The following is a 17373-nucleotide window of genomic DNA, read 5'->3' as shown; positions in this document are numbered from 1 at the left end:
GGCAGGATCGGTCGGATCCGGGGAGAAAAGAGCCGCGTAGAAGGCCCTGGCCCTCCCGCATATCTCCACCGGATCCGTGAGGGGGGTGCCGTCCTCCGCCAGGAGGCAGGTGACGTGCTTTTTGGCCCCCCTCCTTTTCTCCAGGGCGTAGAAGAAGCGGGAGCCGCAATCCATCTCCCGAAGGAGGCGGATGCGGGATCGAACAAAGGCACCCCGGGCTCGATGATCCTCGAGGGCCCGGAGCTCCTCCCGCTTCTCCCGGCACGCCCCGCAGAGGGATGGATCCTCGGGGCTGGCGGCCAGACGCCTCTCCAGCTCTAAGACCTCCCGCTCCAACTGCCCTATCGCCGCATCCCTCCGTCGGCTGGCGCCCCGGGTGTAGTCGCGGCAGAAGAGCCGGGCGCGCACCTTCCCCAGGTCCCACCATCGCCGCGCCGAGGGAAAGGCGCGCCTCTGCCCTCGCCAGGCGAGCCAGAACTCCCGGAAGGACGCTACGAAGCCCACGTCCTCCAGCAAACTATTATTAAAGTGCCAATAGGCCGGCCCCGGCCTCTCCGCGCAGAGAGAGGCCGTCACGGTGGCAAGGTGGTGATCCGAAAAAGGGGCCGGCCGGACGCTGGAGGAGAGGGCTCGTGAAAGGTGGAAACGTGACAGGTAAATGCGGTCCAGCCGGGAGTGGCGCGACCGATGGGCCTCCACCCGGACGAAGGTGAACGTCGAGACGTCGTCCGGGTGGTGGTCGCGCCAGACGTCCACCAGGAAGTGCCGTTCGACGATCTCCTGGAGGACGTCCGCGGCGGCCGGGCACTGCTCGGTCCCCGAGCGGTCCCGTTCCTCGAGGGTGGTGTTAAAGTCCCCGCCCAGGACCAGGCACTCACGAGGATCCAGGGAGCCGAGGAAGGCGGATGCCTGCTGGTAAAAACGCAACCTCTCCGGGCCCGATGTCGGGGCGTAGACGTTGACGAGATTAACCACAAGCCCCTCCATGCGGACCCGGAGGTGCAGCAGGCGGCCCGGCACAGCCTCGGCGACCCCCAGCACCTCGGGCCGTAGGTCGGGGGAGAAAAGGGTCGCCACTCCTGCCGAGCGAACCGAGAGGTGGCTAAAGTAGATCGTATCCCCCCACTCCAGCCGCCAGCTAGCTTCAGCGGCCGGATCCGTATGGGTCTCCTGCAGGAAAACCACAGAGTACCCCCCGTCCCGAAGGAAGGAGAGCACCTGGCTCCTGCGGAGACCCATCCTACAGCCCCGGGCGTTCAAAGTGGCAAAGATGATCGGCGCCATGAGGAGTGCTGGGGGGGATCCTCGCCGGCAGACACGCCCACGGCCTCCGTCGGGCCGCGCAGCAATCCGTGACCAAACCCGTAGGTGAGCAGAGAGTCACGGAAAAAACAGACCCGCCGGTAGGCCGCGGCGGCCTGCTTCCCGGTCCCCTTACCCTCCCCCATGAGGGCCCTCGCGGCCCGGAGGATCAGGTGGAAATCCCCCCACCGCTGGAGCGCAAGATGGACTTTGTTGCGGGAGCCACGGAAGTCCTCAAGGAACTCCCGCAGCTCCTCCCTCAGCGCATGGGGGGGTGGGGTAACGGATCGACGACCGTCCCCCAGCGGGGCCCCCGTCACAGCCCCGTGGCCCACCGAGGCGGGCAGGCATGGGGCAGACCCTCGACGTGGCGCCTGATGGGCCGATGCCACGCGGCCCGCCCCGCTCCCCAGTTCAACAGGGGGCGGCGGAAGGAGAACAGCAGCCCCTGATGGGTCAGGGCAGGGAAAAACAACTAAGGTCATGCCCTGGGGAGTATCCCCAGGGGCGGCAATGGCATCACGGGAGGTGGAGGGGACAAGGGTGGGGCCAGGGGTCGGGTGGCCCACACCCAAGAGGGACACCCCCTGGGAATCGGGTCTGGGTAGCGGGGCACCGGTCGTCGCCTCAGTGGGCACGGCGGCCGTCAGCGAGGTGCCACCTGCAGATGGGCTGATGGAAGACCCCAGGGGACCCTCGGAGGCGGGAGCAGAAGCATCAGTCAGGGGTAGGGAACCTGGGGACAGGGGGACCGAGGTGAGGTCGCTCAGATCGAACCCGCTAGCAAAGGGTCGTCCTCCCCCTGCGCAACTGGGGTCAGACCCAGGGCCTCGATCTCCTCATAGATGGAGGGGAGATCGCTGTCCGCCACCCCGGGGCCCTCCCCGCCAACACCCGAAGCGACGCCCACCTCAGCACTCGCGGGGGCTTCGGATGGCAAGGGGGCAAGAGGGGCTCCCTCGGTGGCTTCTTCGGGAAGGGACCCCGGAGGAGGGGCAGCGTCACCGTCCGGTGCTGCCACGTCATGCCCAGCCGGCACCACAAAACGGGCGTCGTCAGGGAGCAAGGCGGAAGGCTCGCCATCAGAGACCCCCTTCCTGCTCTTCCGGGGGGTCTCCGAATCCGAAAGATGTAATGGGGCCTGAGCCTTCCGCTTGCCCCGCTTCCCCTGTACTAAGGACCAGCCCTCCATGGCATCATCCGGGGGCTGGCTAACAGGGGTCAGGTCTGGGGGCAAGGGCGACGGCTCAGAGACTCGGGGAAGCAATGGAGGGGCAACAGGAACAAGGGAGGCGTCTCCCTGGGGCGGGCCCTCTCCCATGCCCGGCGGTATCTCCGCCACACCCTCCTCCACAGCGGTGGAACGAGAAGGAGGAGGGGCAGCTTCAGGTGCCGGGCAGCCAGGGGCACTGGCGGTGACAGGTCTGGTGCTTTGCCGGGGCTCGGAGGTCTCGGACGCTCCTCCGTGCCGGGCCAAGGGGCAGTCCCTCCGGACGTGCCCCATCGCCCGACAGAGGTAGCACCGGGCTTCCCCCGTTGAATAATGCACCCGGTAGCGGGCCCCCTGGTAGGGGACCATAAAGGACCCCTCGAGCGCCTCTCCGTCACGCGCCGCAGGCGGCAGTTGAAGCTGCACTTGCCGGCGGAACGAGAGGACGTGACGGAGGGCGGGGTCCTTGCAGCCCAACGGGAGAGGGCTGATGACGGAGATAGGGCGCCCCAGGGCAGAAAGGGCGGGCAGCAGGGCGGCATTGGGCAGGAAGGGAGGGACGGAAGTCAGGAGCAAGCGGACTCCCAGGTCTTCCAAGGGCTCAAGGGGCACGAACACGCCCCCCACCGCCAGACCCGTCTCTACCGCCTCCTGGGCGGCGGCCTCCGACGCCAGGAAGAAGACTACCTTCCCGTACATCTTGGAGGCCGCCACGATGGCCATGGGCCCCACCACCCTCGCCAACGCCCGCACGTATGTCTCCACGTGGGGCGAGGCGGGCACCAGGAGGCAACGGACGCCGTGTTTCCGGGTCAAGGTGGGGAAGGGGCCCCGGCCGCTAGAGATGGAAGCGGAAGCGGCGGTTGGAGGAGCAGCGGCAGGCGGGGGGGCTGCCGCCACCTGGGCATACGCCCTGGGGGCCGGGGGAGGGACACCCGCGGAGCTGGTGGAGGGAACAGCGGGGAGGGATGCCACGGCCGGTAGTGGGGCCGCGGCAGCGGGGGTAGTCCCTGCCATGGAGGGCTTGGTCTTTTTAGCGGGGCCCTTACCCTTCTTCCCACCCCGACCTTTCCCACCGGCTGGGGGGGCTCCCCCCGAATCGGAAGGGGCGAAGGACGTGGCAGCAGCGGACGCTTCCCCGGTACTCGCCGTTGCCGGTGCCCCAGCGGGGGCAGTGGCAGGTAGACCGGCAGCGGCGGTTGAGGTAGAGGCTTGGGGAATGGACAAGGGGGATTCCGGAGGAGGGGTGGTGGGAGCATCGCGAGGGGTCTCCCCCGCCGTGTCCCCCGCCATAACGAGAGCGGGGAGGGGGACAAACAGCGAGGGGAGGGGAGGGAAAGGAGGCGACCACCCCTCCCCGCTAGGCTGCAGGCAGGGGAGGAGGGTGCCAGAAAGGGAAGACTAAAGGACCGAGGGGAGCAAGCAAGGACCCAGGGGCGGGAGGGTGGCAGGCCACCGACCCAGAGGGGAATTCCGGCTCCTCTAGTTGCACTAGGGGATCAGGGGGGCTAACAGCATAGGGGGGTGCAGTGAACAAGGGCAAACTCAAATGGGGGAAAGGCACAAGCGCATGGGAGGGGGCATGGGCGCACGAGGGGAGGGGCCAATCAGGGCTGGGGGATCACAGGGCTGGGGAGGGAGAGTCGAGCTAGGAATGGGGCAGAGGGACTACGGGGCTAGCTGCAGGGCTGGGGCAGGACAATCAGGGCCACAGAGGAAATGGGTGGGGCAGACAAATGCGGCAAAGGAAAGGGGCCAGGCCAAGGGGGTGGGGGTGGGGGGTGCGCCCACGGGCACTTGTGCAAAAAAGTCAATGGTGGCTGCTGCTGTTGCAGGCCCAAATGGTGGAAGTGGGCGTGGCAAGCCAGGTGAGCAGCTCAGTCCCAGAGGCAGGAGATTGAGGTAGATGGAAAACAGCTAGCGGGGGTGGTGGAGGGGGCAACGATGGTGGTGGGGGCGAAGGGGGACACGGATGGACCGGGGGCAGGCTCCACGCCACACCCCCGGCGTCCCAACAGACACAGTCCAAACCCCCACCACAAGAGCACAGTCCGAAAAATACTCAGTCCTTTAGTGCCCCCTCCACGGTGGTCTGCAGAGTCTCCATGAGGTCCTCCAGCAGCAGGCAGCTCTCTCCTCCTCCTCGTCCTCCTCGGGGCTCCAGCAGCTCCCCAGCAGCAAACACAGCAGCTCCAGCAGCTCCAGGCAGTGGTCTGGTGGCCAGGCGGGAGGGACCCCGCTCAGAAGATGGTGGTGGTGGAGCCCTCAGCAACAAGGGCTGGAGCTGGGGTCCCTCACTCCCCTCCTCCGGGGAGCAGGCCAGCAGCCCCCCCCCCGGGGGCTGTAGGTGGAGCAACAGCAGCAACTGGGTGGGGGGGGGGGAATCTACTAGCCAGCCAGCAAGCAGATAGCAGAGAAAGGGGGTGGGTGGTGGTGTCCAGCCCAGCCAGGGAAGCAGCCGGAGCAGTAGCAGCAGCGAGGGCCCAGCAGGAACAGCAGCAACAGCAGCAGCAGCCCTCTCCCTCCTACCCTCCACACCAGAGTAGCAGAAGGGGGATTTCCTGGCCACTGGAGAAAGAGGTGTCTGTTCCCTGAGTGACCAGAGCAGGGGCTGCACTAGAGTAATCAGGAACCTGCTAGAACCAATTAAGGCAGACAGGCTGATTAGAACACCTGCAGCCAATCAAGGCAGGCTAATCATGGCACCTGGGTTTAAAAAGGAGCTCACTCCAGTCAGGGAGCGGAGAGCCAGAGGAGAAGAAGTGTGTGAGAAGCTGGGAGCAAGAGGCGCAAGGAGCTGAGAGTGAGAGGGTGTGCTGCTGGAGGACTAAGGAGTACAAGTGTTATCAGACACCAGGAGGAAGGTCCTGTGGTGAGGATAAAGAAGGTGTTTGGAGGAGGCCATGGGGAAGTAGCCCAGGGAGGTGTAGCTGTCATGCAGCTGTTACAGGAGGCACTATAGACAGCTGCAATCCACAGGGCCCTGGGCTGGAACCTGGAGTAGAGAGTGGGCACGGGTTCCCCCCAAACAGGGGCGGCTCTAGAAATGAGGCCGCCCCAAGCAGCGCAGTCGCTGCGCCGCCCATCCCCGGTCCCGCGGCGGGTCCCCTGCAGCAGGTCCGCTCATCCCGGGCTCCGGTGGACCTGCTGAAGGCATGCCTGCGGCAGGTCCACCGGAGCCAAATGCCGCCCCCCAGGGAAAGGGCCGCCCCACGCGCCTGCTTGGCGCGCTGGGGTCTAGAGCCGGCCCTGCCCCCAAACCTCCCAACTCCTGATCAGACACAGGAGGAGTTGACCCAGACTGTGGGGAAGATCACTGAGGTGAGCAAATCTGCCAAATAAGTGCAGGAGCCACCAAGGTAGAGGAGGAACTTTGTCACAGTGAATAGAAAGCTGGCTAGATTATCGGGCTCAATGGGCAGTGATCAAAGGCTCCATGTCTAGTTGGCAGCTGGTTTCAAGCAGAGTGCCCCAAGAGTCGGTCCTGAGGCTGGTTTTGTTCAATATCTTCATTAATGATCTGGAGGGTGGCGTGGACTGCACCCTCCGCAAGTTTGCAGATGACACTAAACTGGGAGGAGTGGTAGATACGCTGGAGGGTAGGGATAGGATACAGAGGGACCTAGACAAATTAGAGGATTGGGCCAAAAGAAACTTGATGAGGTTCAACAAGGACAAGTGTAGAGGCCTGCACTTAGGACGGAAGAATCCCATTCACTGCCACAGACTAGGGACCGAGTGACTAAACAGCAGTTCTGCAGAAAAGGACCTAAGGGTTACGGTGGATGAGAAGCTGGATGTGAGTCAACAGTGTGCCCTTGTTGCCAAGAAGACTAATGTCATTTTGGGCTGTATAAGTAGGGGGACTGCCAGCACATCGAGGGATGTGATCATTCCCCTCTATTTGGCATTGGTGAGGCCTCATCTGGAGTACTGTGTCCAGTTTTGGGCCCCACACTACAAGAAGGATGTTGAAAGAATCCAGCAGAGGGCAACAAAAATGATTAGAGGGCTGGAGCACGACTTATGAGGAGAGGTTGAGGGAACTGGGATTATTTAGTCTGCAGAAGAGAAGAATGAGGGGGGATTTGACAGCTGCTTTCAGTTACCTGAAAGGGGGTTCCAAAGAGGATGGATCTAGACTGTTCTCAGTGGTACCAGATGACAGAACAAGGAGCAATGGTCTCAGGTTGCACTGGGGGACGTTTAGGTTGGATATTAGGAAAAAAATTCACTAGTAGGGTGGTGAAGAACTGGAATGGGTTACCTAGGGAGGTAGTGGAATCTCCTTCCTTAGAGGTTTTTAAGGTCAGGCTTGACAAAGCCCTGGCTGGGATGATTTAGTTGGGGATTGGTCCTGCTTTGAGCAGGGGGTTGGACTCGATGACCTCCTGAGGTCCCTTCCAACCCTGATATTCTATGATTCTATGATACTCTCCACCCATCAGACAGGCAGACTAATGGCTGTTTATTGCACACAATGTCCCTTCAGGAGAAACTCCAGGGAGCCCTGGGCCCTCTGAGGAAGGATCTGGAGGAGTCCCTAGCGCTGACATCTAAAGAGAAGGAGAAAACCACGGAGTGGCAGGTGGGTGTCCGGGTTTCTCTCTCCCTGAGCCCTTCCCCCCTGCAGCGCTCCCAGGATGAATGAGCTGTGAAGCTCCAGGACGAGGGTATGAACCTGCTCTGGTTGCTTTCCCCGTGACAGAGGCTTGGTGCCGGCAGGATCAGGCTGTGTCTCTGGTGGGGGTCTCAGCACAGCAGCTCCTGTATGCGGCAGAGGAGGGGTAGTTCCTGGGCATAGTGAGGTGGTGCAAACTCACCCCAGTGCTCTCTGATAGGGGCAAATTCTCAATAGCGGGTGCAGTGTTTTCACTATCACATGGACCCTGTTTCCCTCCTGCAGGTGGGGGTGGTGTAGAGGCTGCTGCAGCCAGTGGGATTCAGGGGCCTCTATGAAATAGCTCCACAGTGTGTCTGCAGCCTCAAGGACACAGGGATTGTTCCTTCTCCATCCTCCCCCACCTCCTCCCCCACAGTCCATGCAATGCATCTGCCCAGTTCCTGGGCTGGACACTAGAGCTGGGAGCTGGGGGGAGGATTTACCCCATGGGTGAGGTTCAAAATCACTCAGCGGGCTGGGCTGGGGCCGGGCTGGGAGCTGAGCTCTTCTGAACATCAGACCCAGTTGTGGGTGCTGAGCTCTTTGCAAAGTCTGCCCCAAGGGTGCGTCTAAATGGAACCAACAGCCAGCTGCAGGCTATCAGCCCGAGTCATTACCCAGGGGGCTGGGTGGGCTTGTACAGCCCCTGCTGCTGTGGCTTCACTGGTACTAGGACCCGAGCAAGCTGGAGTGTGTCTTCAGGTGCTTCCCTCACTCCTCCATTGCAGTGTGGCCACTCCCTGAGTCAGCAGAGCCAGGAGCGGGTCAGTGTAAAGCAGTGGTCCCCAATGCGGTGCCCAAGGGCACCATGGCACCCGCCGGGGCATTTATGCGCACCCGCCTAGTGCCCAGCAGGGGAGAGAAGCCACAGTCCTGTGCCTGACGAGGACAGAGAACTCAGGCTGTGGGCATGGCATTCTCTGTCCCCGGCAGGTGCGGGGCCTGCCTAGTGCCCAGCAGGGGAGAGAAGCTGCGGCCCTGCACCTGCCGGGGACAGAGAACTCCAGGGCTGCAGGCTGCGGGCGCCAGTGTTCTCTGTCCTCGCAGCTTCTCTCGGCACTGCCCAGAGCTGCCACCAAAAAAAACAAAAAAATGCCTCGACTCTTCTGTACCAAGAATGGACTGAATGCCACCCCGTAGCATGTGCTGCCCCAGGTACATGCTTGCTCCACTGGTGCCTGGAGCCGGCCGTGTATGTGAGTATTCTTCTGCTGCACTGATACTGCTGTTTTCTTGTGCTTTGCGATTTATTATTTTTTTAACATTTTGTCCCAAAATGAGTGGTTCAAATAAAAGACAACGTATGCATTATTTCAACACAGAGTGGGAAGAATCCTATTGTTTTATTGAAAAGAAAGGGAAATGTGTTTGCTTATTGTGCGGGAGTACTATTGAAGTGCTGAAAAAATATAATGTCAAACACCATTTCCAAACTAATCACGGTTCTTTTGACATTAGCCATCCACTTAAATCTGAGTTGAGAAAGGTTTGATATGAGTTGATTAATTTTCTTCTATCTCTCCAGCAATCTGTTTTCACTAGACAAGTGGTAAAGTCTAAAGGTGCTACTATTGCTTCCTATAAAATTGCTCATCTGCTCACAAAGAAGAAAAAACCCTTTCAAGACGGTGAATTGTTGAAGGAAGCATTTTTGACTGGTGCTGATTGCCTGTTTCAAGGATTTCCTAACAAGGGCAAGATTTTGTCGACAATACAAGACTTGCAGTTATCAGACAACACAGTTATGAGGAGGATACATGCAATTTCAAGCGACATGCAAACTCAGGATGACTTGGAAACAAGTGACTGGTTTTCACTGCAATTCGATGAGTCGACAGATGCATTGGATACAGGGCAATTGGCAGTTATGGTGAGGATGGTATTAGTGACTTCACCGTAAAAGAAGAGTTACTAAAAGTATTGCCTATGAAAGGGTGAACAAAGGGTGAGGACATCTATAATTTATTCAAATCATATGCAACAGTAATTAGTATGCCACTACACAAGCTGTCTGTGATCACCACTAATGGGACACAAGCAATGATGGGCAGTACCAGTGGATTCATTGCACTCTGTAAGAAGAATGAATCCTTTCCGAACTTTGTCTTATTACATTATCCACCAAGAAACTTTGTGCATCAAAGTTCTTTCTTTTCAACACGTCCTGAATGTCGTTATTAAAATAATTAACTCTGGTCGAGTGAAACCTTTGCAACATCGACTTTTTAAGGTCCTGTTGGAAGATGTTGATGATAAACAATCTATCTTATCTTGCACACAGAAGTATGATGGCTGAGCAAAGGTAAAGTTTTGCACATTTTTTAAGCCTAATTGAAGAAATCAAAGAATTTCTGAAGTCCACAAATCAGAACTTTGAGCAACTAGAAGATTCCAGCTGGTTAATGGACTTCGCTTTTCTTGCCGACATCACTGACAAATTGAACATTTTAAATCTTGAGCTCCAGGGAAAAGACAAACATGTGGCTCAAATGATAGGTTCTGTAAAATCATTCAAAGCAAAACTGATCTTGTGGATGTCACACATGAAGACTAATCTCTCGTACATTTCCCAAGTATGAAGAAAATGGTATGTGACAGTGATTTTAACCCATCACCATTTGTTATCCACATTTCAAACGCTTCTGGAACAATCTGAAAAGAGATTTCAACAGTTCACCATCATTGAGCCTTTCTTGTGAATCCTTTTACTTGCCTAATAGAGGTAACAGAAATGGCTACATCAATTGCCAGTCTCATTCAAGTAAGAACAGAAGACGTGGAACTGGAGATTTTGAACCTTCAAAATGATATTGTTCTAAAATCCTGTGCAACAGATGAAAACTTTTGGAATCTGGTTGACCGAAAAAAGTTTCCTACCTTGAAAAATGTAGCATACAAAATAAAATCTTATTTCGGTTCCACTTATCTATGTGAAGTTCTGTTTTCAGCAATGAACATCATAGAATCAAAATACAGATCTCGGCTTACAGATGCCCATCTTGATGATTGCTTACGAACGGGAATATCATCCTACTCTCCCAACAACGAAAAATTGGCTGAAGAAATGCAGTGCCAAAAATCACACTGACATTATTAGAAAAACCACGTGAATTAATGATACCTATTTTCCATTAAGTGCTGATGAGCACATATGATTAACTTGTGTTTAACTTTTTTTCATGTTTGTTTGTGTATTGAAATCCAGATACAAGTAACAATACAAAGAATATTTTTAATTAACCATAACTGGCTATGTTAAAGTAAGAATAATAAATATATTTGTTCCAGCAGTTCAACAATGTTTTACTTTTTTAAAATAAATAAGATGAAAACTGTTTAACATTTATTTTGTAAAAACTCCTTAATTTTTCTTACAGGTAGAAAAAAAGAGCAAATTCACATGGTAAGGTGAAAGAGTAATTGAAGAATAATTTAATAAATACTTTTCCCATGTAAAATTACCTTTTTATCTTATGGATTCATATATTATGCAATATTAAATATGTTTTCATATTATTTAATGTACAAATACAAAATAAGCCTTGACAAATTGTTGGCGCCCGCCACACTCTTCTGAAAACATGAATGTGCTACTGGCCACATAAAGGTTGGGGACCACTGGTGTAAAGCCAGGCAGAGCTCAGCGACTTCACTGCCTCTGCTGCCATCATGTGGCCACCTCATCCCAGTCACTTGCTACTGTTACAGTGACTTTACCTGTGCTTGTCTGTAGCCAGGTGATGAACCCAGGGGACACAATGTCTGTGCCAGTTCACCTGCCTTTTACAGTGAAATCCCCACGGAGAGCATGGGGGATGTGAGGAAGACACTGGATGGTCACTGGACACAGGGGCTTGGGGCACTCGGCCAGGCTGAGTGAGGTCAAAGCCAGCCCTGACAATGCCCTGGGTGCCCAACACCCATGTGAGCCCAAGGATGGCACCCGAAGGACTATTAGCACCAGCCCTATGTCCTGAACATTGCAGCCTTAGGAGCAGGTTGTCAGAAGGAGCATCGCCCACATCCCGCTGTGATGGCTTCCCTTGGTCTCTGAGTGCCCAGCACTGGGCACCCAAATCCCCCTGAAAACACCCTGTGCAGCCCCCTGTAAATCTCTCCTGTTCCCTCGATTTCGCCCCACTCCCCTGTGTCCATCCCATGCCACCTGCAATAACATACTGTGGCTTTACAAAGCACCCTAGACAACCCCGCTATGGAACTGGCTGTATTAACTCTCAACTAAAACAAACCCTTTATAGTTTCACCCACGAATGCTCGTGCTCCAATTTGTCTGTTAGCCTATAAGGTGCCACAGGACTCTTTGTCCCTTTATGGTACGTTTCTCAAAGAAGTAAATATCCTTACAAATCTGATAGTGATTTAACATTCCTTGCTTCAGGGACAGAGGCCCAGTCTGTGTAACTCAACATCTGGCTCACATTTTCTCTGTGCCTTTCCTATTTTTTATTTCTCAAGAGGAAAGTGAAGAACAAGAGAGAGACAATTGCAGGTGAATTTAACAAACTGCACACACTGCTGAGAGAGGAGGAGCAGCTGCTTCTGCAGAGCCTGGAGGAGGAGGAGAGGGAGACTCTGCAGAGACTACAGGAAAATGTAACCAAACTCTCCCAGCAAAGCTCCTCTCTGCAGCAGCTGATCACAGAGATCGAGGAGAAGTGTCAGCAACCAGTTGTCGAGCTGCTAAAGGTGAGATGGCATCAAAATTCTCCACCCATCCAGAATTAGAACTCAGATCCCTGGTTCTGGATTCCAGCAGTTAGAGTAAATGTGTTCTGTGGTTTACTGACAAACAGAACATCCGGCTAAGGGTTCCATCAGTTCCAAAATATCCCAGTTCATGTTAGAGGGGAATTCTCCTCATGGAGACCCAGTGTGGCCATGGGAGATTAAATGGATGATACAAGAAAGATACTGATCTGAACCCATCCCTGCTCTGACTCCAGAACATTGGACCCAAGACAGATGATAAACACAGATACTGATGGGTTGGGTCCCTAGAAGGGAGAACCTTTTAGCTAAATTCCTGTCTCACCTACATAAATGAAACAAGTGTTAATGCAAAATGTCATAGGAGTTTTTACCACAAAACAGTGAAGCCTGGGAGAGTTGATTTCTTTTCTAGGTGAAAGGTTGATGCGCAGAGTGAAAATTCACTGTTTTTTACACATAGTTTTAACTAAGAACATTGATTCTCTTTCTCCTTCCAGGATGTGAAAACCACATTGAGCAGGTACGTATCCGATGTTGATTGCTCTTATATCCCCGGTAGCACCTCTGCGGTGATGTGTGCACAGAGCAGCTGAGTGATGATGGGACATTTTCATCATAGGAGTGAGAATGTGAAACTCCGGGAACCAGAAGCTGTTTCTACTGACCTGAAGAATGTGTATAAAATCCCAGAGCGCTGCCTGGATATGCGAGAAATGCTGAAGAGATTCGCAGGTGAGTGGAAGCTCCTGGGACATTGAGCTGTGTTGTGCCTGGGGATCTGGACAGAGCCTGGGACCCCGGGACACGCACGGACCCAATTGACAGGCTTGGAGCTCTGTGATAGCTGGAGGCTGATGTGCTCAGTGCTGGGCAATTTGCCTGATATTCACACTCAATAGGGTTGTGAACTCTCCCAGACAGGATGTCATTGACACAAATGGGGATGTGCCATCACCACACTATGGTGTCCGGTCCATCTGGTCCGGGAGAGTTGGCAACCCTAGCACCCACCTGCTGGTACTTGCCCAGGTATCTGACCAGGTCCCATCACTCTGACATCCTGACCCCTCCATGGCTGAGCTACTGGGTGTCCCTGAGCCAGGTGCTGTGAGGCCTGGACTGGGCCCATTGTGCTGGGAGCTGCACAGACGGGTAACGGATGACGTGTCTGTGCCTCTCTCCTGGGACACGTGAGGGCTGCGTTGTGTGGCCATCGCTCAGCTCTGCCCCAGCTCCCATTAGCCAAGGCTGGCCCAGCTTTCTGAGCTGCAGGAGGGGCCGGTCTGGCTGCTGAGGTCTGAGCTGGGCTGTGTGTTACTGGGTAACAAGCTGAATCCTACAGGCCCCTCCTCTGCTCTGAGCACAGCCCAGTGTGAGGTTGGGTCAGTGGTTTGCTGCTCAGTGAGTGAGACTCACTCACAAGAGTGTGACCCTGTCACAATGGCTGAGCGTGAGCTGCCCCCATCCAAATCCCTCCCACAACCCCAGCGTGGAGACCGGGGCAAAGGCAGAAACCTGACAGCGAGGAGGGACAGAGAAGAAACTAAGGCAGAGGAGAGGGGGGTGGGAAGGTTCAGTGAGCTCGGTCTGTGATTGTTGAACTGGCCCATTCCTCCTACCCGCCCCCCCCCCCCCGCCCGCTCCTCTCCTCCCACCCACCCCCAGCAGGGGGCAGTCGAAGGGGCCAAGCTGGGTGTGTCTCTCCCGGCCGATGGAGCCTGCGCAGTCGGTGCCGGCTGCAGGGGCAGGATCTCAGGGCTCCGGGGAGCAGGAACCCCAGGCTGTGGGGGAAGCAGCTTCCTCTCTGTGACTGGCTGGAGCCAGCACATCCCTGCTCCCCTCCCCGCTCACTGCTCCCAGCCCAGGACCATCTGTGCCCACTGGGCCCTGAACCCGGCTGGGCTCTGGGCCATTCCACACCCCGGCCCCTGAGCCTGTCGGGATCCTGAGCCAGTCAGCTCAGTGCCTCGTTCTAGGGGATCACCAGCCCCTGGGGAGCCTCCTGTCAGCCCCCCAGAAGCCCCTTCCTGGGCAGGGTCCCAGGCCCTGAGTCACTCGCTGGCTGCTCCAGCCTGGCCAGGCCCAGGGTCTCCAGCAGGGCTGTTGGTGCTGGTACCGCGCTCACTGCCAGAGCTCCCAGCCCCTGACCCAGCCCGGCCTGTTGTCCCAGCGCTGACCCCTCCCCTGCGGGTGGGGACGCTGCTGCTCTCAATGGCTGAGCCCCTCTCTCTGCCGCTGCCTCTGCTGCTGCACTCGCAGACTCTGCCCGTGCCAGGGCCAATGCGGCGCTGCTGGGGCTGCTCCTTCCCTCGGCACCTGGGTTCTCTGTGTCTGGGGCAAATGGTGGGTGAGTGGGCAGGGACCTGTGTCAGGGACTCTAACCCCGACAGCGATGTTCATTGTCTGACCGCAGAGAGACAGGCAACACCAGCAAGGTCCGATCTAAAGTTCTTTATTGACAAGTGCACGCATCAGTAAAGAACTGCCCGTATCCGACAAGAACCAGCCCCCCTCTTACAACTAAGTATAGGTTATATAGACAGTTCCGTCGCGTCACAAATTATTCATTACACACAACCCATATCCCAACCCCCTTTGGTTAGTAACAAACCCTAATAACAAAGCACATCTGTCTTTCTTTATAATGTAAGCAAGTCGTGATGCCCCAGCAACTTTCTTATCAGCATGGTTGCCAAGCACCAGAAACTGGAAGACAGGAGTTAACAATGAACCTAAGACAGAAAAAGGGAGTGAATACAGGGAGGCTGGCTCCCTATCAATCCTTCAAACACTCTCTCTCTTATCTTACTTTTCCCAGGGCTTTGTGAAACATGCTGCTTCTCAGTATTTTTCCACGCTGGGATTACCCAGAAACCTCTGTTTGCCTGACTCCAGTCAGGTTGGCATAACTGGTTTTGTACTACATCTTTATTCAGGCCTAACAATCCCCCCTTTGTCCCTAGAGGACCAACGGGACTCTTGGGACAACAAATCACCGCTTGGCAGGGCACAACCGGGTTATGGTTTCTTCAGTTGCAGACGAAGCTTCAAATCGCCTTCAGGGGTAACAGTTCATTGGTCTGGGGCACTGACTGTAAATCAGTTAGGTATACCAAGTCGTCTAATTTCCCAGATGTCTCAATAAATAATGCAGTCCCACAAGCCTCCTCCCCATGGACCCGGCAGGATCTGGTATGTGGGAGCCCACACCCACCCTAACCGGTCCAAATGCTTGGAAGGAGCACTATGAATATCCACACTTTCATCCAGAAAGTGTCCAAGTATGTCTTCATGACCACAGATCAGATGGTACTCCTGATGTGACTGTAAGGGCAGTGGGCCAAGTCTGGTCTAGATCCCACTGCAATGCCTTCCCAGCCTCAGTGATATTCAATACCATCTCTGTCAGTAACTTCTGGGTCATAGAACTAAGGGCTGAAATGACATGTAACTCACCAACTCCAGCCTGTACTTAAGATAGCTGAGTTTCAAGAATAAGGCTAGTAGCCTTTTCTAGTTGGCCCATAACTGGTTTTGTACTACATCTTTATTCAGGCCTAACACCTGCTCAGAGACACACACCCTGAGCTGCACCCAGAGGGCAGAGACCAGCCAGGGCTGGGCAGCAAAGTGCCACTGTGCTGGGATTAACCCTTTCCTTCCCCCCACCCCAGCAGCCCCGGCCGGTCAGTGCCACTCGACTGCCTGTGCTCTGACCACAGGGACCCGTGTCCGGCAGCTCGTGGGAGTCACTGGGTGAATGTGTGGGGCAGAGTAACCAGGGCTTCCTGCACCCCAGGGTCCCTGTGTGCAATGGGGAAGGCCTTGCGCTGTCATGCAGCCCTTAGGGGCTGGGCAGTGAGTGTTGTTATTGATACCAGCCTCAGCCATTTCAGGGTATCTTGGCAAGCATCTTGCCTCAGTTTACCCTCTTCAGCACTCCTTAAATTACGCCTCACAGTCCAAAAGATCTGAGAGAAAAGTCCCCTCCTGGGATCCCCTCCTGAGTCCAAGTAAACCCCAAAATAAAATCTTTTCCCTCACTCTGCTCCAGCCTCCATCTCTCACTCCAGCTACTCACTGTCTGTTATATTCTTGGGGCAGCCGGTGTAGGAAGTAATCACTTGAGGCCAGAGAGCAGACAGCTAACCAAAACCTCCATTTTATTTACAGATCAGAGAGCTCACTCAGCCGGTTGAAACCGGCTGAGCTATCCCTTAATAGTCTAACTCAGCTGCCATAGTAATAAAACCCATGACAACCAAATACACAACACTGTCCTCAAGTCAGGAGTCCTCAGTCCTTCCTGGAGCTGGGCTTGGATTAGTTTCCATCATGGAATCAGATGACTCCAGCCTTCCCTCCTGGAGCTGGGTCATTTCAGACTGTGCCTTTATTCTCTGCATCCACTTTCTCCAGCCGGGGGCAGCTCTCCAGGGTTCTGTCCTGCTATAGCTGCTGCTGTCAGTGTCATCTCTGGCAGTGCCTCCCACTTAGGGGAGCTTCTCTGCCTAGGACAGTGGTCCCCAAACTTTTTTGGTCGTGCCCTTCCTTACCTGGTTTGTGCCCCCACCTCAGCAGCGGCTGTCAGGAGCTGGGCCAGGAACGGGGCCGCAATTGGGACCAGGAGCTGGGGGCCATGGCGGGAGTGGACCTGCAGTTGGGGCTGGGAGCCGCTGGCTTCCGCCGGGAATGAAGCCATTGGTGCAGCCTGAGCTGCAGTTGGAGCCAGAAGATGGGGGTTCGTCCAGGGGTGGAACCATGGTTGGGGCTGGAGCTGCAACAGGGGTTGCAGCGCGGAGCAGGGCTGGGAGTCAGTGGCTGAGGCCGGGGCTGGAGCTGCCGCTGGGGCTGAGGGGGGGGACCAGAGTGGAGCTGGGGGCAAAGCAGGGCTGGGTGACGTTCCCTTCCCGCCACCTATGGGGGCTGGTCCAGGCCCTGCCAGGCCCCCCTAAATGTTCCTCCACACCTTCTAGGGGGGCACGACCCACATTTTCGGGAGCACTGCTCTAGGAGCCCCTTCCAGGCTCCTTGCTCTGGTGAGCTCTCCTGGGAGCTCCTCTCCTCAGCAACTTCCTGTCCCTGGGATCCCTTCAGCTGAGCCCTGGTTACCCTTTATCAGCCTCATTAGCTGTTTTGCTACCAACTAGCCACCTAGGGATTTAATTACTTCCTGGTTGGTCTGGGTTGTCTCATTCTTTCTTACAGGGGCCTGTCACAGGTAGTCTGGTCCCTGACTCCCCTAAAAGGACCAGCCCTCTTGATACATTTCCCCCCACCCCCAGAACCAACCTGTATTCAAAGGGAGGCTTGACGATGGCTGACACTTGGTTATGTTCTGCTAGAAAAGTTTCAAACTCCAGGGAAGTAAATTGGTGGCTACTTCCAGGAGCTGCACGGACCTAGGGAGGCAGGGAGCCTGCCTTAGCCCCAGGCCCCCGCTGCGCCACTGACCAGACTTTTAATG

At 55.7% G+C, this 17373-nt stretch overlaps 1 protein-coding gene across 1 annotated transcript in view; it reads left to right on the top strand.

The window, feature by feature from the left end:
- Positions 1-17373, top strand: part of LOC123345264 (E3 ubiquitin-protein ligase TRIM39-like) — a 31347-nt gene that overhangs the window by 8440 nt on the left and 5534 nt on the right. The window contains exons 2-5 of the mRNA XM_044982013.1: positions 7005-7100; positions 11652-11882; positions 12404-12426; positions 12526-12638. Coding sequence (XP_044837948.1) covers positions 7005-7100; positions 11652-11882; positions 12404-12426; positions 12526-12638 — 463 coding nt within the window. The remainder of the gene's footprint in view (positions 1-7004; positions 7101-11651; positions 11883-12403; positions 12427-12525; positions 12639-17373) is intronic.

This window comes from Mauremys mutica, chromosome 12, assembly GCF_020497125.1.
Source record: "Mauremys mutica isolate MM-2020 ecotype Southern chromosome 12, ASM2049712v1, whole genome shotgun sequence".
Classification (NCBI taxonomy): Eukaryota; Metazoa; Chordata; order Testudines; family Geoemydidae; genus Mauremys; species Mauremys mutica.
This window is presented reverse-complemented; position numbering and strand designations above follow the sequence as displayed.